This window comes from Pteronotus mesoamericanus, unplaced genomic scaffold (genome assembly GCF_021234165.1).
Source record: "Pteronotus mesoamericanus isolate MK-2021 breed Mesoamerican mustached bat unplaced genomic scaffold, CSHL_Meso_final contig_221, whole genome shotgun sequence".
Classification (NCBI taxonomy): Eukaryota; Metazoa; Chordata; class Mammalia; order Chiroptera; family Mormoopidae; genus Pteronotus; species Pteronotus mesoamericanus.
In genome coordinates, this window is record NW_026555092.1 from 15,568,691 (window position 1) to 15,591,225 (window position 22,535).

Consider the following 22,535-nt stretch of genomic DNA (forward strand, 5'->3'; position numbering starts at 1 on the left):
GGTGTGCGGAGCTCTGTTGTCTCAGCAGTGGTCTGGAACCTGCCTCAGTTATACCTTGAAAGTCGGTGTATACCACCCTTCTGGGTCTTTTCCATAAATGTCCTGGCACCCCTGATGCCAAATGGGGAATTTGCTCAGGAGGCTATGGGTGGTACATGGGGGTTCTGCTGGTACATGGTTGTTCTGCTTGACACCTCTAACGGCAAGTGTGTAATTTCCCCAGGAGCCTATCTGTGGGCTGTCCTACTCTGCAGACATGGCTGTTTTGATCACATGTGCAGATATCCTGGTGTATCTCCTTGCCAGATGTGTCTGCTCTGACTTAGGTAGTTTCCCTCTTGAACCAAAGTGTCATGGCTGACTGACAGCCATTTTGATTGACATGAGTGACTCCACTTTGTTTTTTATACTTTATGCTATTTTGATCAGGCCAATGCCATTTTATTGGTCCTGCTGTCCACAGTACTATAAGGGGCCCGCTCTCCAGAAGGTAATTCCGGTTCTTTGGGGGTCTTTCATGTAGTCGTCTTTGTTGGATCATTGCTATTCCTTGGTGCCAGTGTTGTCTGCAGAGCTGGTGGCTGTATAGGCGGCCTAGCACCTCCCGCCCATGACAAAGGCTGTAGGCTGACTTACAGGAAAGACTGTGGTGCGGATACTTGTAAGGTCACAGTATTGCTAGCAACACTTTTAAAGAGGAGCATGGCCCTGAGGCAACCCCTAAGATACCAACCCAGGAATCCCAGAAAAGAGGTGGAGGCATCTCAGGTTTTCCGGAAATGAGCCCCACGGGTCTTATGGGAAATGTAGTCTCGGATGGATAGCCTATAACCCAGGAGAGCCTGGGAACTCTGGGCGGGGGGTGGGGGGGAGTTACTTCCGCTCACGCGCAATGGGGTGGTAGCGAGTATTCTGTAATCTTCCAACCTGTGTTATAAATCAGTGTGCGTGCTGCTCACGAGACTTTGGGCAGTAGAGCTCTGTAAACTGATCTAGGACTTTGAGCCCGAGCTGGGAGGGTGGCGGTGTAAGGCTGACAGGTATGACTGCAGGGCTAAGGGAAGGGCGGAGAGAAAGACGGGGGCCGGTTTATTGGCTTATTCAACTGAAGATTAAATTTAACAAACTGCACGTGTGGTGACCTTGTGTTTGGGTTGTGGGTCCTTTTCAATTCCGGAGTAGATCAGAGATAGAAGCGCAGGGCTCCGACTGCCACTCAGTGGGTTCCTAGATCCCGGGTGGGTCTGGGGCAGGTCACTGTGTAGGAGTTTGTGCATCACACTGGACCTTTCTGGTAACAAGTGCACCTTTGGCCCTACCAGAACCTGTAACAGGAAATGTTAAACAATTTCAAGGTATCTGGGAAGAAAGTATTTCTGATACTGCCATGCTATCTTTTTAAGGTATGCTCACAACCGTCACCTGAAGTAGCTGTTATCTTCATTTTATACATGAATTAACTGAAGCTGAGAGAGGTGAAGTTACTTGGCTAACTTCACATAGCTTAGTATGTGGACGAGCTGAGATTCAAATCCAGATAAGTTTTTCCAAATTTCATTCTTTTTTGGAAGATAGCACCTTGCAAAAAACAAACATTCCTCTTTTGAAATATTTGAGCAGTGAATTCTGAGTAAATTTAGATTTGTCGAAATTTCTTTAAGGGTCATTAGAGGAATCTGCAGGTCTTCCAGTGAAGATTGTGTAAATAAAGCTGTGAGTCCTTCTTGCACATTTTAGCCTTTCTAGGGCCCCAGCAGTGCTGGCTGGAATTTGAAAAAGCGCTGTGCCCATGGGAGACGGTGAATTTCCGGGGGCGGAGCGGGGCTGCGGGGGGGCGCATATTTGGAATCTAAACTGAAGGGCTCCAGCTTGGGGGGGGGAAAACAAAAAACAAAACAAAACAAAACAAAAAACCACGGCTCTCCGGATCTAGCCTCCGCAATAAAGCCAACCTAATTCGAGATATCTTACCCCAGTTTTAGAGCACAGACCAGAGAGTCAGAGGAAGGAACGCATCCAGAGACACTGAGCTTCAGAGACCAGGCTTTTAGTTAGTCTTTTAAGTCTGCGGAAAAGACAAGTCACTGGTTCAAAGGTTAACAACTTTCTGTAAGATCAGTAGGACAAAAATGTACAACATTCATATATTCGTAACAATCACAAGTAGAGATCGGGGCTGATAAAATAGGGGTTCTTCTGACTTACTAGAAATATTACCCCACTACGTGGGATTCCCTGAGGCTGTAGCGTGGGGGCTTCTGTTCTGACAGCTCGGCTCTGCGTTGCAGTCCCGGTTTTTCACGTCCTTCTATTCTCTTCCCCCATTTTTATTGTCATAGATATCCGTGCAAGAGTTTCAGAAAATGATCAGCTTCCAGGTAAGACATTTATTTATTCAGTCATTTAAATCTCTCAAAAATCCATATAAAAAGGAATTGTATAGTCAGGGAAAAAGTAGATTGAATAGGTTATTCCAAAAGAAAATTTAGAGTATGGTTAAGCTGATATTCTTCAGGTCATAGGGTTTACACTTAGTTGGAGTAAATTTGAGCTGCATTTGTGTACCCGATATTCCTGGTGATCATAGAAAATGGATAACCAACCTGTTAAAGTATTGGCATTGTCTGTGAGGATAAAGCAAAACAGTTCCCCAGATTTATCTGTAGTATATATAACATCAGATTTCCTGTGCCTTTCTTGGGGTGCTCTCTGGAGCAAACAGAACACAGTGCCAGGCAGCACTATATAAACTCTTTTAATGTTCATCTGGAAAAATCGGTAAAAGGTACCCTTGTACCTTTCCAGAGTCTCCAGCTATTCTTGAGCATTTTCTCTTCCATGTGCATTTTAAAATCAGGTGGTCAAGGTCCTTAAAGAAGTATGTAACTGCATTACACTTTTAGATTACTTTGGAGAGAATTAGTGACTTTTCAATAACGAGTCTTTCATTTATTTATTTTTTCTGATAGGTCTTTCATTACAGTTTTATAGTTTTATTATTGTAATTCTTGGACAATTTTTGTAATGCTTATTCTTACATGTGGTTAAAGTTGTTATTGAGAATGATATAGACATTTTCTCATTATATTTTCTTATTGGTTATTCTTTTATATAGGAAAGTGTGGGTTAATCTGTTTGATAGTATAGTCATGCTCCGCTTTACGACCGAGAACTATGTCATTAGGCCATTTTGGCATTGTGTGAACATCGTAGAGTGCACTTCCACAAACCTAGATGGTAGAGCCTACTACACATGTAGGTTAGGTGCTATAGCCTGTTGCTCCTAGGCTACAAGTCTGCACAGCATATTACTGAATAAAACAACGTGAGATTAAGCACAAGAGAAAATGATTCAGTCAAGACACACTATAAACATGAAATGTATTGGGCTGCTGCTGCTGGCATCACATGGCAACTGTTTTACAGAAAACTTCTTTAATATGTCCAAAGAGTACACTCCAAAATAAGAATAAAAGGTATAGTAAATGTACAAATTAGTAACATATTAGTTTATTATCATTTTCAAGTGGTATGTACTGTACCTAATTATATGTGCTATATTTTTATATGACTGGCAGCACAATTGATTTGTTTATGCCAGCATCATCACAAACACATGAGTAGTGTGTTGTGCTTTGGCGTTATGACAGCTGCAACATCACTAAGTGACAGGAATTTTTTAGCTTTAGTATAATCTTATGGGATTACTGTTGTCTATGTGGTCAGTCATTGATGGAAACATCATTATGTGACACATGGCTGCATGTCGGTTTATGGAACTCTTATGAAATCCAAGAGGTTTTTAGATGATTCTTAGATTTTACAGTTAAACAATCATATGCTCTTCAAATGGAGTTTGTCCCTGACTTCTCAGTATATATGTGTCCATTTTTTTTCTTATCTTATTACAAGGAACAGGACTTCTAGTAATTATAATTTTGAATGCAATTGCTAGCCAAAATCTTTTTGTTACATTTTTAATGGAAATGCTTTTAGTGTTTCACTGTTTCCTCTTGTATTCTGATAGACAGTTGTTTTTTGTTTTTGTTTTTAATCAAGTTAAGGATTTTTGGCTTGCGAAGATTATTTTCATAAATTGGGAACTTTTTTTTAGCATATCCTTTTTAAATACCTGTCAATAAAAATTATATGTTTTATCTTATCTAGTATAACAGTTTAGAGAATTTCTATTACATTTCCCAATACTGAACTATGTATGTCTTCTTGGGATAAACTGTACATAGTCTCTTAACTTTTTAAAGGGCCAGGTAGTAAATACTTTAGGCTTGAAGGCCATATAGCTTCTATGGAAACTACACAACTCTACCCTTGTAGTTGAGGTAAATAAATGTAACTATGTTGCAGTAACACTTTATTTACACAAATAGGAGGCCATCCCATGTGTTGTAGTTTGCTGACCCCTGCTCTCTCCGGTCTTAACTATCTCTTTGTGATAGACATGTAGCTAAATGCCTTTTTAATTTCAGTTTAAGTTAATTAAACATGATTTTGGCTTTATGGTTAAAAGGATATATTATATCATGTTAACAAAAATCCACATCTTCCTATTTTATTATGCTTATGTGAGTCTGGTATATAAACCTTATAGCTCCTGTAACATCTTATTGCACTTACATGTTTACTTTGTATTGCCTAATAGATTTTAAGATCTCTGAGGGCAGTAATAATTTTATTTTAATTTTTGCATCACTAGTACAGTATCTGGCCCTCATTAAATATTTTATGAGTGAAGGCTATATAAGCAATACTTTAAAATAATTTTATTGAGATATAATTTGCATATTTCAAATTGACCTGTTTTAAAATGTATACAATTCACTGGTTTTTATTTATCCATGGAGTTGTGAAACCATCACCACTATCTAATTCAAGAACATTTCATTACCCTCAAAAGAAACCCCATACCTACTCCATTCTTCCCCCAACCCTAATTTATTTACTGTTTCTATGGATTTGCCTATTCTGAACATCTTATACAAATGGAATCATACAATATGTGATCATTTGTAACTGACTTCTTTCACCCAGTACAATATTTTCAACTATATTGTAGATACCTTTTTATTGCTGAACAGTGTTGCATCATGTACAATATTACTTATCCATTCATTAGTTGATGGATACCCGTATTGGTTTCACTTTTTGGCTATTATTAATAATTCTGCTATGAACATTTGTGCAAAGGTTTTTGTGTGGGCATGTATTTCAATTCTTTTGGGTATATACCTGTGAGGAATTAATTGTGGGGTCACATGGTAACTCTATGTTTAACATTTGAAGGAACTGACAGTTTTCCTTAGTTGCTGCACAATTGTACAATCCCATCTGCAATGTATGAGAGTTCCAGTTCCTCCACATCCTTGCTAACATTTGTCATTGTTTTTAATTTTTGCATCCTGGTGAGTTTGAAGTGATACCTCATTGTAGTTTTGATTTGCATTTTGCTAATAACTAATGATTTTGAGCATCTTTTTATATGCTTATGGACTAAATATGTCTTTGGAGAAGTGTCTGATCAAATCCTTTGACTATTTTTAAATTTGGTTATTTCTTTATTATAAGAATTTTTTATATTCTAGATAAAAATCTCTTATCTGGTATATGATTTGCAGATATTTCCTCCCATTCTGTGTTGTCTTTTCACTTTCTTGATGGTGTCCTTTGAAACACAAAATTTTTAAATTTTGATCAATTCCAATTTACCTAGTTTTTATTTTGTCACTTACACTTTTTTCTGTCATATTTAAGAAGCCACTGGCTAATCCAAGGTCACAAAGATTTACTCCTATGTTTTTTCTAAGAAGTTTTAGTTTTAGCTCTTTCATTTAGGTCTCTCACACATTTTTGGTTTATTTTTGTGTATGATGTGAGGTGTATGTGGGAGGGGAGTCCAGCTTCATTCTTTTGCATGTGGACATCTGGTTGTCCCAACACCATTTGTTAAAAAGACTATACTTCCCCCCATTGAATTGTCCTGGCACTAGTTGAATATTTTAAATATGAGGGTTTTTTTTTTTATCACAGAGTCTATTTCTGAATCAAACATGCTGTAGTTACCACATATAAGTTTCTGAAAACTCAACAGTGAACATGAACATGAGCATAAGAGGCTGACATGATTCTCTTGCAAGTCCCCAAGTGATTCACACTTTAGTTTGAAGATCAATGTACTGTTAACAGGGGCCATTGACATTCCAGGATGTGGCCGTGGACTTCACCTCAGAGGAGTGGCAGCTGCTTGACTGTGATCAGAGAGCCTTGTATTGGGATGTGATGTTGGAGAACTTTAGAAACCTCATCTCGTTGGGTAAGGACAGTGGGTGGTAACTTTTCATTGTAACTCAGTGTATATTAATAGTGCCCATCTTTGAAGACTTGTGAAAGCTGTGAACATTGAAGCTTTAGTAAGTTTGGCCCTGCATCTTAGTGATCAAAGGTTCTTCATCCTGTTCGGGGGTTAGATAGTCTTTTTATGCTCCCAAATGGAGAAGAGTCTTTCTGTTCTAAACACTTTGTCATCCTTTCAGGCCCTGGCACCCAAGGAGGCAGACCTGAGATGTGAGGTAGTTGTTTGTCCTTAGCACCTTGTTCCCAGTTCTCTGTTGTTTCCCTTGAACAGGAGCTCTAGTTACCAAGAGGAAGGCAATCTTCAAGGTGGAGCAAGGACAAAAGCTGCAGGCGGTGGAGGGAAAGAGCCCACAGTGGAGCCACCTGGGTGAGTGAGAGAAAACCAAGTAGATGAAAGTCTTTGGAACTAGTCAGTGAGGGACTGGTACCTTTGAAATACTTTTCGGGAAGCATCTCCTAAAAGCCACACACCTTTGGAAGTGACCAGGCATGCCTGACACATAACAAAGGACACCATCAGGTCCCGAAATGACACTTCGACTTTCACTCCCGCCACCTAACTGCTCTTTGTGTTTTCTCACCTCTGTGTGAAGGGGTGCCCCTCTCCCCTGTAATCTGGCTTCTCACACTGCCCGCTTCATCTAGGTCCTTGTTTTGTTTTCTTAATTCCTAAAATCCTCACTCCCCTTCCCAGCATGATTGCAGAGCTTTTCCATATGTCTCCATATGTGTGGTCAGATTGTGTGGATTGGAAGTCTTACTACACCAGTCACTGTCTAACGTAATTACGTTGTAGCACAATTTTACTTATAAAATAGGGATAATGTTAATCTTTACCTCAGGTTTCCTTGTAAAGATTATATGAGTTAATGCATGGAAAGCTCTTCAAATAGTTGTCAGATAGTGAGTGTTCAGCATGTGTTACATGTTTTTATTTCAAAACTTTTAGTCACATCATGCTCTTTCTAGTTATTTTCCTTAAAAAAAAAATCATTTCTTGCATCATACATCCCACCTTTGTACCCCACTTTGCTCATCTTTAGCCTCACTGGCAACTTGAGGTACCTATCTACCTTATAGTCCATTTTTCTGCTTCATTTGGTAATTTGATTATTTATTGGAAATTCTCCTCCAACTTTGAATCGGTGTACCACTACTCAGCCCAGCTCCATAAAGGAAGAAAAGGCAAGGAGCAAGAGCCGAAGGGTTTTGTGCTAAACCTCCACATGGAAGAAATCTCATACATGGGATTATAATCCCCTCTTTCTGTTTTTTTTTTTTCTTTTTCTTCTTTTTTTAATGGAACAATGGATTTGGGATTTACAGGGTTTTGAGGATAGGCATGAAAAAGTGGAACTTCAGGACCAAAGTAGCTTTCTGAGGATTAGTTTGTTAGGCAGTTTGAGAGAGAATTTAAAAACAGTTCTTGTCAAATACAAATATGACAGTTTTCATATATAGAAACCCAGTCATAATAAAAATGATAGCAAGCAGACAGAATATGTACTTGGACTAAAGATGATTTGCTCTTGAATGACCTGTTTGGACATTTGTGTTCCTGGGCTTACAAGTAAGTCCATGGGATAATGAAACCCAGCTATAGTAAATTTGGAGCCCTGTCTACCAATGTGTCTGAGCTGTGGTTTGGGTGAGGTTAGAGGACTAGAGATATAAGAATGTTCCTGAAGGGAGCTGACATGGTGTCAAGTGTTTAAGAGGAAAAAGAGATGTGGAGGAGGGAAAGGGGGAGCAATCCTAAACAGGTAATCTCGAAATTAGGTAGTGAGGACTCTGCTTCTGATCTGCCTCCTCCAAATCTAGTTTTTCCTCTGATATTTTTCCTTAAATCCCTAGTCTTTTGTTCCCTGGTTATCCAGTCCTTAATCAGACCTCTGCAGTGGGCGGAGATGATCTCTTCATTCTTTGAGCTAGTCATGTACCTTTGCCTTCCTCTGTACCCTACTCACTGTAACTTGCACCTATTTTACGGTCTTTCTACAAGTCACAAGTTAAGCCATCTGTTCTCATTGCTGTCATTCATCTGCTCCCATTTCTTCTTTAGAGTTTTATTCTTAAAGCTCAGGAGCAAGGCAAATATAGGATTCGTTTCAAAATGAGAGACTAGATTTGAAATTATGTAAGTTTCTTTCTGTAACTGTTGATGGAAAAAATTAACTAGGAATGTTTTATTGTGCTCCATTTTAGAAGCTGACTGCCCATTTGTTCATGAATCACAGAAGCACCAGAAAAGCAAAGACGATTTTTTGAATTCAGTTTTGTTCATGTTCAATAAAATTCTGACTATGGAGAGACTCCATGGTAGTATGAGCACATGTCATATTGGAAAAAATCATATAAATGCAAGAAAGATACTATATAAATGCAAATCATATGGGAAGAGTTTGCAACCTACTTTAGACTTACTTAATTATAATAGATATTATAATGGAGAAAACTCTTATGAGTGCAAGGACTGTGGGAAGGCCTTCAAAAAGAAGTTTCATTTAATTAGACATGAAAAAAATCACACAAGAAAAAAACCCTTTGAATGCAATGACTGTGGGAAAGCCTATAGCAGGAAGGCACACCTTGCAACTCATCAGAAAATTCATAATGGAGAGAGACCCTTTGTGTGCAGTGATTGTGGAAAAGCTTTTATGCATAAAGCGCAGCTCGTGGTTCACCAGAGACTTCACACTGGAGAGAAACCCTATGAATGCAGTCAGTGTGGGAAATCGTTCACGTGGAACTCCTCCTTTACTCAACATGTGAAATCTCATACACTGGAGAACTCATTTGAATGTAAGGAATGTGGCAAAACCTTCAGGTATAGTTCATCCCTTTATAAACATTCTAGATTTCATACAGGAGAGAAACCGTACCAATGTATCATATGTGGCAAAGCCTTTGGCAACACGTCTGTGCTTGTTACTCATCAAAGAATTCACACAGGAGAAAAGCCTTATGGATGTGTTGAATGTGGCAAAGCCTTCATCAAGAAGTCTCATCTCCTTAGACATCAGATAACTCATACAGGAGAAAAGCCCTATGAATGTAACAAATGTGGGAAAGCATTTTCCCAGAAGTCAAATCTTATTGTACATCAAAGAATTCATACATGATATTCACTTTATGAATATGAGAACGCCTTAGATATTAAATAAATTTTATTAAATAGCAGAGATTCATGGTGAGGAGAAATCGAAGAATTAGAATGAATTTGGAAGGAGTAGATTTCCATAAAAAGATAAATAATTCCAATCATGTTCTGGAAGTGATAATAAAGTTTTTACAGAAAAGATCACAGAAAACATTGAATTATAAATAATAGTGCTAGGAAAGTAAGCACAAATTAAATAATCAAGGAATCAGTGAAGAATTAATTTACCATCTCTGATTGATTTTTATAACAAATTCTACAATTATGTAAGTGTGAGTATAAAATATATTTATTCATAATAATAAATTATAACTATTGAGTTTCTGCAGTATATATCACCATTTTGTCTTCCAATCCTAACAGTAACATGCAAGGGGAAAATGTGGTTTAATATGCAGTATGAATTTCAGTAGTATTTTTATCCATATGCTGGCACTTTTAACGGGCATAGCAGTGTCACTGAATCCCAGAGTCTCCTCTTTAATTATAAAACTTGTTATAAAGATGTTTTCTTATGTAAACACCAAAACAAAAAATTTAACAAGATAATAATTGAGAGGGTGAAAAGCAATTGTATTCTGTATTACAATAAGCATTTCATTGAGGAAAATAAGTATTTAAATAAGTATGTAAATAAAACATTTCCACTCAAATATTCTTATTTTTTTCATTGTTGTATCTACATAAGATATAGCATAACTCAAGCAACATTTAGCTGGGTTATCTATATTTGATTTTTGTAAAGTAGGGTGTCATGATAGCTCGCAACTTTCTAGGAGCTAGTTTTTAGGTCTGAAATATATATATATAGGTAATAAGTTGACACCTCATAGGAGTGCCTGGAATTTTCTATATGACAGCATAGGCAGCATTAACCATAAAAGAGCAAGTTTTTCTGCGTAGCAACTTTGCATTGGAATGTGACAGTTTGTTAGTACCACATATCCCCTTAAAAGGATTTAAGCTAAAGTTTTTATTGCTGTCCACAATATTCCTTGGTAATATCAAAAAACCATTATGCCTTTTCTTGAGTGTTGCTATAACAGCTTGAACCTAAATTCAGAAATCCCTCTTCCTTCCAAGTTTAAGCTCAGTTACAACTATCTTGCATTATTTTTCTTTCATTAGCTATTTTTTTTAAAAAGCAATGTTGAATAATGGTTATAAATGAATGACAGTGCTTTGTAGAATAAGCATACTAGAGCCTAAGGATCTAAATGATATCTTCTCTGCTGTCAAAGACTTTTTTTCTTTTTTATTGAATTTATTGGAGTGACATTGGCTAATAAAGTTATACAGATTTCAGGCACACATTCTGTAATACACCGTCTACATACTGTAGTGTGTGTTCACCAGCCCGAGTCTCCTCCCATCAGCATTTATGCCCTCTGTACCCTCTCCTACCTCCCCTCCACCCCCTCCCCTTCTGGTAACCACCGCAGCATTGTCTGTGCCTAGGAGTCTGTCCGTTTGTTTTGCTTACCCCTTTCACCTTTCTTCGCCCAGCCCCCGACTCCCCTTCCTTCTCACGGCTGTCAGTCTGCTCTCTTTGAGTCTCTTTCTATTTTGTTAGTTTATTTTATTCATTAGGTCCCACATATGAATGAAATCATATGGTATTTGTCTTTCTATGACTGGCTTATTTCATTGAGCATAATGTTCTTCAGGTCAATCCATGCTTTTGCAAAGGGTAAGATTTCCTTTTTTTATGGCCTTTCGGAAAAATTATCATTCCTGATAAGCAGTTTTTAAATGGCTCTAATAGGATTTAGAAGGTCTAGTTTTAGAAACTAGACCACCCACCCTGATGCCTGTCAGATAAACTTCCCTTCTATTGTAGTAGCTAGCAAATAATGTTTATGTATCCCTTCTCTTTTCCTATATAAAGTCTTTTTCCCTGAATGAAACTTGAAATTGGCCTCTTGCTCTTGCCTTACAACATGATTGTAATAAAACTTTGAAACATAATTAGGCTGTCTGAAACAAAAATCCTTTTAGACAGGCTCTAATGTGTTAATTTATATAATCTATATTTTTAACTTACAGTTAAGATATATTTGTTATTCTATTACTAAAGTTTAATTCTATTTAAAAAAAAAAAAAGAAACCTCACTTGGTCTGTTTTCCCCCTGTTTTCTATTTGCCATGTCTTATGGCATATGTCCTCTCTATGTCATGTCTATATTAAGTAAAAATGACATACACCTTTCTCTTCAGTATGACCGGAGCTCGTCCTGAAGCTCAAGCGACACCAAACTAGAAACCTCCACTAGATGAAGAGGAAACCCCTGGTACCTTTGGGACCCAAGCTCCATGAGTCTTATGGGAAATGTAGTCTTGGATGAATTTCTGCGGAGGACCCTGGGAAATCTGGGCAAATCACTGCTCCCCTACACACGCACTGGACCAGTCAGGCGTGTGAGTGCTTTGGCTGGTTTGGTACCAGCGTCCTGTGACAGTTGAAGAGCAAAGGCTGGCTGATCGGTTCATAGGAAGGAAGTAAAACTGTAGGTATCCCCTATGCGCGGGGACATTGGACTCAGAGCTAGCTGAGAAAGGGCAGGGCTTCCGCTGACCTGGCGTGGAGCCCGGGTCTGGGCAGCTGTGGCAGATTGGTCTGCGTTGCTGGGTTGCAGGGAGTGTCCGCAGTGTAGGGAGCCCACGCCAGTGCGTTGAACTGTACCTCACCCCCTTTCCGGAGCGTTTTGGCTCATGGAGGGCAGTAAACCCCTTAAGGCAGTGGGGAAGAGAACCAGTATATCCAGTGTCAGACACTAGTAAGCACTTTTAAGAGTGGTATTTATTCATCACCATTACTTTGGGATGTAACTGTCTGAAGAAGTTACCTTCAAATCACAGAGCTGATAATTGGACGAGACAGTATTCAAAATCCGTGCAATTTTACCCGAAATTTGATTTTTTTTCTCCAGCATAGTATTGTACTTTACCTAAATCAAAAAGTTAGTTTGTGTTGTCCTTTCTGAGGAGTGAATGCTAAGTGAAATTTCAACTTGTGATCATTGTGTTTTGAGAGAGTTCTTGGTGTCTCTGCAGGAATGCTCTTAAGTCAACAGAGTCCCTCTTGCACACTTGTACCTGTCTCGGTTTCCAGCAGCCCTGTTTAAAATCCTACACCTTGGCCGATGTGGCTTGGTTGGGGCGTCATCTGGTAGACTGAAGAGTTGTGGGTTTAATCCCCTGTTGGGATGTGTGGGAGAAGGCAACCAGACAATGTTTTTCTCTTTCCCTCTTTCCCTAAGAGCAATGAAAAAATGTCCTCGGGTTATGATAAAAAAAAGAAATCTGTGAAAGGCCAACGAAGGGCTACAGATGATGATGCATTCACAGCATAGCAGTTGAAAGAGTATTGCTTCCCTGTCATTCAGTCCATCTTTTCTAGGAAAACGGGAAGGGTAAAGAGATTAATCCTCAGAAGAGGCTCTTCTGACCTGTGACTTTGATGGGGATTTCTGGAGAGACAGACATCAACTTTTGTCTCTCGTAGCTAGAGTTTGACTCATGGCATTACATGTAGGTGCCATCAAGGACTTTGTTGTCATCGAGGTGTTGTTCCAAATGTTTGAGGAGAAAGGTGAAAATTACAGAAGAATGGAGAGTGTGGGTTAATGGGGTCAGGCTCCACAGGAAATGGAAACTCAGGAGGAAAATGATGATATATGAGGTCTGTCTGGAAAAAGTCCAGCCACTATTAGTATAAGAACGGTTTGCACAACATTGATATAACCTGGCAGCCAAGGAGAGTGGACTGGAATGCACATGTGTGAACAATGATATTTTCACTGTGCATCAGTGGAGGTGGTAGACACCGTTGAATGAGCATGTGTACTGTGGCCATCGCATTCAAAACAACTGAACAAGTAGGAGAATCAAGATGGTGGAGGAGTGAGTGGAAGTCACACTGACCTCCTCCCAGGACCAACCTGGAATTATAAGTAAATTGTGGAGAAATCACCTGGAACAAACAACTGAACAATAGCGAGAGAGGAGCCTTATAACCTCGGACAGACAGAACTATCAGCTTTAGCACAACCTCACTGTATGAATACTTCAAAGCTGTGCTGATAAATGAAAGGGACAAAGACAGGAACTTTTTGGAGCTGGGGAAGGAATTCATCTTAGCCCCAAATGACCATTTCAATAATTTGCCTTTGAACATCAGTCTGAGTGACATCCAAGTGCCAACAAACATGTACAACAAAGGAATTAAAGACAGAAGAACAAAAGCACTTGATTTATAATAGCTACTCATCTACAAGTATTTTTCAGGTACACGGCTTTCTAATAAAAGGAAAAACACCTGTGTGTCAGTTGTTTATAAAGAAATTAACAAGTAGAGCAACGAATCTGCATCCAATTTTGTGTTAAGCTTGAACGTTCCTCCGTGGAGAGATGCATGAAAACGGCCGCAGCTATGGGCAAGTGGTGATTGGCAGCTTCATCACAACAATGCACCCGCTCATGCACCATATGTTATGCCGAGTTTTTTTGTGAAACATCAAATCACCCAGGTGACTCAGCCCCTCTACAGCCCACATTTGGTGCCCTGCGACTTCTGGATTTTCCCAAAACTAAAATCACCTTTGAAAGGGAAGAGATTTCAGGCTGTCAATGAGATTCAGGAAAATAAAACTGGGCAGCTGATGTCAGTTCCAATAAGGGATTTTGCAGTGTTTTGAATAGTGGATAAGACACTGGAAGAACTGTGTGAGGTCCTGAGGTTCCCACTTTGAAGGGGACCGAGGCCTCATTGTCCTATGGACAATGTGTTTCTTGTATCTTCTTCAATAAATATTTCTCTTTTTCATATTATATGGATGGATACTTTCTGGACAGGCCTTGTATATTCCCTGATGGTAGGTGCCAACTTCTGTAAGTATCCATAAGATCGGACGTGTTCAAAATTTCTATATATTTACTGACTTATTTTTGTTTGCTTGATCCATCAGTAATGGAGAAAATATATTTGGCATCTCTTTGAGTAATAGATATAGGCATACCTTGGAGATACTGCAGGTTTGGATCCAGACCACTTCAGTTAAGTGAATATCACAATAAAGGGTGTCACGTGAATTGTGTGTTTCCCAGTGCATATAAAAATTATGTTTATTCTATACTGTAGTCTATTAAGTGTACAATAGCATTATGTCTAAAAGACAATACATACCTTAATTAAAAATGCTTACCATCACCTTAGCCTTCAGCAAGTTGTAATCTTTTTGCTGGTGGAGGGTCTTGCCTCAATGTTGATGGTTGCTGACTGATCAGAGTGGTTGGTGGTTACTGAAGGTTGGGGTGGCTGTTGCAATATCTTAAAATGAGATCACAATGAAGTTTGCCATGTCAGTTAATTGACTTCCTTTCATGAATGATTTTTCTGTAGCGTGCGATGCTATTCTATAACATTTTACCACAGAACTTCTTTCAAAATTGGAGTCCTCTCAAATCCTGCTGTTACCGTATCAGCTGAGTTTATGTAATACTCTAACAACAATCTTCACAGCATCTTCACCAGGAGTCGATTCCATCTCAAGGAACTACTTTCTTTGATCATCCATAACAATCAGCTCCTTATCCATTAAAGTTTTATTATGAGATTTCAGCAATTCAGTCACATCTTCAAGCTCTACTTCTTATTCTGGTTCCCTTACTATTTCCACATCTGCAGTCAGTTCCTCCACTGAAGTGTTGAACTTCTCAAAGTCATCTATGATTTAGTGATGGATGAGATGTCAGGGATGAGAGAGAAGTCAAGCATGACCTGTTTTTCCAACTTGAACATCTTTGAGTGGTTGAGGTATGGTTTCCTGAGTTAAGGAAGTATGGGAAAGAAGTAGGTTTGGAAAGGGAGGTAAAGTCAGAATTGAGTATGTTGATTTAGATGCCTTTGAGACATCCAAGTGGATATTTATTTCACTTGGTAGGTATTTATTGATTACCTGCTATATATGAGGCACTGTGCTTCACACCAAATGTTCATCAAGTAGATATTTGGGTTTGGTACTCTAGGTCTGGCTAGAGAGCTTGGCTGTTAATGTACATTAGAGAGTTGTCAGCATTCTGATGGCGTTTGAAGGTGCAAGAATAGATGAGATCTCATAGGAAGAATGAGAGGAGGGCCAGGGAACCCCAGCATTGATACACTGAGTAGAGAAGGAAATTGATAAAGAGTTGTCAAAGAGGTAGGAGAAAGGCCAGTTTTACTACAATTTTCATACTCTAAGAGGAGAGTTTTAAGGAAGACCATGTGAGCAGCAGGGCCAAATAATGCCAGGGAGTCAAGCAGAAAAAGGATTGAAAACTTACCATTGAATTTACCAGCAAGGAAGCTATTAGTTATCTTAATGAGGATGCATCTCTAGAACTGGAATTGCTGGATCAAAGGTTAGGTTTGATAAATACTGCCAAACTGTTCTTCCAGAAAGTTTGTACAAATTTATACTTCTTCTAACAGTGTATGACGATTCATGTTTCCTTACACTCTTGCTAGCAATGGGTATTATAAGTCTTAATCTTTGCCCAATGAATAGGGGAAAATAATGTCTCACTGTTAATTGAATATCCATTTCTTTGCTAATTTGTGAGGCAGCACATCTTTTCATGTGTTTATTGGCTATTTTTCTTCTAGGAATTATTGGCTGTTTTTCTTCTAGGAATTATTCAGGTCATTTGTCCATTTTTAACTAGAGCATTTTATCTTTTCTAATTTGATCTGAGATCTTCATATTATTAGTGTTGGTAAACCTTGATATAAGATAAATATTTTTTAATTTTTTTTTTTTGTTGTTCTTTTAATCATTCTTACGGCTTGGGCAGAAATCTGAAGTCCCTTTTATTCTGTCTACCCTTCTCAGTATTGCCAAGTTTACCCTTTGTACCACAAATGTTGGTGTAGATGATTGCTCACTGAAGAGGAATTACTGCTCATTGGTGTTTTAGGAACCTGTTACATTCAGGAATGTGGCCACGGACCTAACCACGGAGGGGTAGGGCAGCTGGACCCTGCACAAAGGGCCCTGCACAAAGAGGTGATGCTGGACGTCTACAGCAACTTGGTAGCGGGTGGGGACGACTACTCTGGAAAAGTTTAGTTTCCTTGCTGTTAAAAGCTGTGGGCTTTAACAGTGTTACTAAGGAAGGGCTTGAGATTCAAATCACAGAGTTTCTACATCGCTGTTGAAGAAAGAAAAATGTTATTGCCTAATAAAAATCTGTTTCTCCTCCCCTCTTGGTACTTCTTTCTTTTTCCTTTTGACATAAAATTCACATAATGTAAAGTCAACCATTTTAATTTGTAGAGTTCAGTGGCATTTAATACATCAAAGTATTGCATAATTACCTTCTCTAACAAGTTCCAAAACATTTTCATCACCCCAAAAGAAGATATTGCAGTTTTGCTTCCAGACCACTGTAATAAAGTGAGTGTAACAATAAAGTGGGCCATAATCTTTTCGTTGGTGAAGGGTGTTGCCTTCAGCTTGTAAAAAATGCAGCACCTGTTCCATGCAATAAAGCAATGCAATAAGATGAGGTATGCCGGTATTTATTTTGTATCTATTTGTGTATTTGTTTATTTTACAAAAGTGAGTTCTGCAACTTCCTTTCAGTTATGTTACATATTTTTATATCTCAAAATTTTTAGACTAATTTCAGTCCTTTTTTCATTATTTAGAGCCATTTCAGTCTTGTTCATTGGCTGTATCACATTCCACTGTATGATATATTGATGTCAACTAGTATTTTATTGATGGATATTTAAGATACCAGTCCTCCTCTATTACAAATAATGCTGAAATAACGGCCCTTATGCTTGTAATTTTGGATATTTTTAGTTCCAACGTTTCTATAGAAAAAATTTATCGAAGAGGAATTGGTGGATCAGAGATTATATATTTACTTTACTGTCAGATCGCCCCCCTGAGAAGTTTGAGTCAATTTACATTCCTATCATGAGAATTCCAATTCTTCACAGTCTCACTGCTCCTAATGTTTTTTATTTGCCTATCTAAATAAGAAGGAATTATCATCTTTTGATTTTCCCCCTTTCCCTTCCAAACCTGATTTTCCTCTAGTCCTCTCTTCCTTGCAGTGAAATGGAAATTTCACTCTTCAAGTTGCTTTGTGCCAAAAACCTTGGAGTCATCCCTGCCTCCTTTTTCTCTCACCCCGAAATCAATCCATCAGCAAATCTGTCAGCTCTACTTTCAAATCATATCCAGAATTCAATTTCTCTTCACCCCCTCCATTGTTGTTATACTAATATAATCAATTATCCCCCCTTTCATGATTGAATAGCCTAAAACACTAGGTCAAATTAGAACCTTCCCATATCAATGCCTTTCAGTTGGTGAAAGCTTAAACAAACTGTGGTTCATCCATGCTCTGGAATACTACTCAGCAATTAAAAGGGAACAAACAATTGATTCACACAGAAGCTTGGATCTGAAAAGAATTGTGCTAAATGAAAAAAAGTCATTCTCAAAAGATTACATACTGTATTATTTCATTTACATTCTTGAAAAGTCAACAGAGCCCTCGTATCAAAATTTGATAGAGTACAGGAAAACTACAGACCAATATCTCCCATGAACATAGATGCAAAAATTCCTCAACAAAATATTAGCTAATCAAACTCAGCAATATATAAAAAGGTAACATGTAAGAACCAAATGGTGTTTATCCCAGGAATTCAAAACTCGTTCAACACTTGAAAATCAAGGTAATTCTCCACAGTAATATACTTAACAAGAAAAGCCACATGATAATATCAATAGGTGCTGAAAAAATACTTGAAAAAATTTAATATACATTCATAATAAAAATTCAGCAACCTAGGAATAGAAAGAAACTTCTTCAGTCTGGTAAAGGTCATCATCAAAAAAAATACTGCTAATATCATACTTAATGGTGATATTAATGGCTTTCTTCCTAAGATTAGAAACTAAGGCAAGAATGTCTACTGTCATTACTAGTGAATATTGCTCTGGAAGACTTAGTAAATGCAATGAGGCTAAAGAAAAATAAAAGGAATTCTAGTTGAAAAGGAAGACATAAATGTATTCACAGATGATCTAAATTGTCTCTGTAGGAAACCCCAAAGAATCTATTTTAAATCTATTAAAAATGCTCCTAGAACTATTAAGTTTAGCAACGTTGGGAAATACATGATCAATATACTAAATCTACTGTAATTATATACATTAGCAATGAAGAATTGGGAACCAAAAATTTTTTTTTTAAAAAGGACCATTTGTAATAGCACCAAAAGAAAAACAAAGTATAAATATAACAAAATATGTGCAGGTTCTATATGTTAAAAACTACCAAGTGCTAATGAAAGAGGTGAGAAAAGAACTAAACAAATGAAGAGACATACCATGCTCATGGATTGAAAGACTCAGTATAGTTAAGATAACAGTTCTGTTCAAACTGATATACAGATTTTTGTGCAATTCCAAACTAAAAACTTTATATATAAAGGTAAAGGAACTAGACTAGCCAAGATAATTTTTAGAGAGAAAAAAAAAGAGGGAGGACTCATATCTGATTTTAAGATAATCTACAGTAGTCAAGACAGTGTAATACAGGCCAAAGGATAACAGAATAAATCAAGGCGTTGATTGGGGTGGCAGTCTCAAATGAAGGCTTGCCTGGAGAAGACCCACTTCCAAGCATGATTATTGGCAGGATTCAGTTGCTTGAGGACTACTGGGCTGTGAGCTTTAGTTCCTTAGATGCTGTTGGCTAGAAACTCTCAGTTCGTTGCCAGGTGGCTCTCTCCATTACAGCAAGCTCGCGAGAACAGCCAGAATGAGAAGACCAGAAAAACAGAAGTCACAGTATTTTGTAACCTAATTATAGAAGTAACACTACATCACTGTTGCTGTAATCATTTTGGTTTAACAAAATGAAAAGGAAATATTAGTATTTCTTACTCTAGTTGTTAGAAGCAAGTTGTTTGGTCCAGCCCAAACTCCGGAGGATTATCCAAAGGTGTGGTTATTTGGAAGCATGAAAATCTTGGGAGGCCTTGTCAGAAGCTTCCTACCACACAGTCTTTTTAGATGAGCTAAAATTTTAGAATATTGGGTATCCCAAGTGTTAGCAAGGGTGCAAAGCAACAGGAACTCATATGCTTTGCTGGTGGGAATGCAAAATGTTACAGCCATTCTGGAAAACAGTATGGCAGTTACTTAAAAAGTTAAGCATCCACCACTTGACCCAGCAATTCAACTTATAGATATTTGTCCTCGCAAAATGAAGACTTATAATCACACACAAACCTGTACACAAATGTTTATAGCAGCATTATTAATAATTACCCAAATCTGAAACCAACCCAAATGTCCTTCAGTGGATAAATTGATACATAAATTGCATCCACCAAAAGGAATACAAGGGAATGAATGATGCATGCAACAACATGAATGAATCTCAAATGTATTATGCTCAGTGAAAAAACTCAGTCTTCAAAGGTTACATTCTATTTGATCCCATTTATATGACATTCTGCAAAAGGCAAAAATACAGAAATAGGGAAAAGATCAGTAGTTTCCAGGGCTAGAAGCAAAGGAGAGGGTCTGACTATAGAATAGCCAGGAACAGTGCATTTGACAGAAGTGCAGAACAGAAATGGTTTCTTAACCTGAAGAGGAAGAGATGGTGCTTGGACACCATGAAGAATCTTCATGTGCACTGACTAGACAATAAACAAATACATCTTCTCTACCCACTCTAAATCTCCATCAGTATATCACTATGCACTACATGTTTGAGTATGGTAAGGGCTTCATCCTGAGTATGAATCTTTGTGTTCATCAGACAGGCCACATAGGGCTGTGCATGTAAAGACTGTCTTAAGAGCCTCAACAGAATTCATCCTGGAGTTCATACAGTAGAAGGGCCTTCCAAATGTGACGAGTGGAGTCATGGGTGTCAGTCGGTATAAACTTATTTGCAATCATGAAAGTATCCATGCAGAAGAGAAGCCCTATAAGCGAGGAAAGGGTGGTACGAGCTATTGGAGAGCTGCAGACCTTGGCGTTCATCAACCCACGTAGGAGAGAAACCGTACCTACAGGACGAGCAGAGTAAGGGCCTCACCGGGTGCTCCATTCTTGTCCTTCATTATACCCTTCTTTCAGGAGAGAAAGACTATGAATGTGATGTGTGGGAGGAATTTTTCTTAGAGTACAAAACTTGGCATTCATGAGGCGAGAGACCCTATAAATGAGGCGAGCGCAATAACGGTTTTTCTCAGGCTTCAAAACACATTCATCAGAGAATCCACTCAAGAGAAAATTGCTATAAATGAGGGTAATATGGACCAGTTAGAAAGGAAGTGCTTACCTTTAGTACAGTCTATACAGAAAAGAAATCCTATAGGACCCATGTGATTATAAGGTTGCCAAAACTACTAGTTACAGAATGTAAAAGAGAGGCCTACTATAAATGTAACACTTAAATGTGGGGGGAAAAAAGTTTACCCAGAACTTTAAAACCCATAACAAAAGTGCACATAGCAAAAAACAAACCCATACCAACAGCTTTAATGAAATATAAATTAAAATATTGTCATGTTTTAATGTTATAAGACATAGGAGTTACCTTAAAGTTCTGTGTGTGAAGAAACAATAAAAGGAACTGAAAAGAGTGATCAATATGAAACATGCAAGACCCATGATAAGACTAAAAAAGCCTCATCAGGAGTTGGGTTCATACCATGATTCATTCAATGGTACAAGATTCTGTCAAGAATGTAAGTGGTCATGGCTGTAGGTATTTGGTGCTACTTTTCCTGGGTAATGGTGTTCTATGCATTGTGTAAAATCTTTGAGATGTGTGACAGCTATCACTTTAACAACTCTTACGAGGGTATTTCTTTTTAAAAAAATATTTTATTTATTTATTCTAGAGCGATGGGAAAGGAGGGAGAAAGAGAGGGAGAGAAACATGGATGTGCAAGAGATACATCAACCTGGCCCAAAACCCTGGCATGTGCCCTGACCGGGAATTGAACCTGTGACATTTTGGTTCACAGGCTGGCTCTCAGTCCACTGAGCCACACCAGCCAGGGCTTACATGGCTATTCTTGTTTCTCCAAGTGTGGTTTGCAGACCATCTGTATCAGAATTACTCATAATGAGTACTAGAATGTAAATAATAGTTTAGTATTTATTTATTTAAAAAAAGATTTATTTTTAGAGGAGAAGGGAGGGAGAGAGGAAAACTATCAGTGTGTGGTTGCCTCTCATGCACCCCCTACTGGGGACCGGGCCTGCAACCCAGGCATGTGTCCTGACTGGGAATCAAACCAGCGACCCCTTGCTTCACAGGCTGGCACTCAATCCACTGAGCGACACCAGCCAAGCAATACTTTAGTATTTAGTGCACAAAAAGTTCAGTGTCCCTCATTTTTTGGAGGGATTTGTAAAAATGCAGATTTCTGGGCCTCATGCCATACCTAAACTTAGTCTGTAAGTGTGGGAACCAAGAATTTGCATTTGTAAAAGCTCCTCCACCCGCTTTTAGGTGATTATTATGTATACTAAAGTTTGAGAGTTATGTATACTAAAGTAAAGCTGTATGGGATGTTTGCATAAGGTTAAAAAAAAACAACAAAATCTTAGGTGGCACTTTTGCTAGTAACAATTTGTTGCGTCCACTGAATACAGATATTTTTACAAATTAATTGAAGTGGGAAGTAAAATTCAAGAGACTTGAAAATGCACATCAACTGGCCCAAGGAAATATTAACAAATGGCTATCTGACGTTACCCAGGATGACACGGTTGATGACCACAAATGAAAACGAATAGGAACGAGTAGTCACAGCTGGGCTTTTAAATGATGTTATTTCTAGAGCTTCAAACAAGCATTAAACATCGTTTGGCATGGGAATATACAGCTTGTTAAAGGGCATCTGGTATGAGTCTGTTATGCAGTTTATGAAAAATAAAAAACAGATTGAGAAATTTCTGTATTAGAA

At 38.2% G+C, this 22,535-nt stretch overlaps 1 protein-coding gene across 2 annotated transcripts; it reads left to right on the forward strand.

The window, feature by feature from the left end:
* Positions 1 to 900: 900 nt before the first annotated feature.
* ZNF684 (zinc finger protein 684) lies at positions 901 to 9,594 on the forward strand. Of its 2 annotated transcripts, none has more exons than XM_054571583.1 (5): positions 901 to 1,040; positions 2,340 to 2,378; positions 6,220 to 6,328; positions 6,641 to 6,736; positions 8,575 to 9,594. In XM_054571583.1, exons 2-5 carry the CDS (start codon positions 2,364 to 2,366, stop codon positions 9,489 to 9,491), a joined length of 1,137 nt encoding a protein of 378 aa, XP_054427558.1. In that variant the 5' UTR covers positions 901 to 1,040; positions 2,340 to 2,363; the 3' UTR covers positions 9,492 to 9,594. The 2 variants fall into 2 exon arrangements, with proteins under 2 accessions (XP_054427558.1, XP_054427559.1); XM_054571584.1 differs by lacking the exon at positions 901 to 1,040 and adding an exon at positions 1,657 to 1,713.
* The last annotated feature ends 12,941 nt before the right edge of the window (positions 9,595 to 22,535 follow it).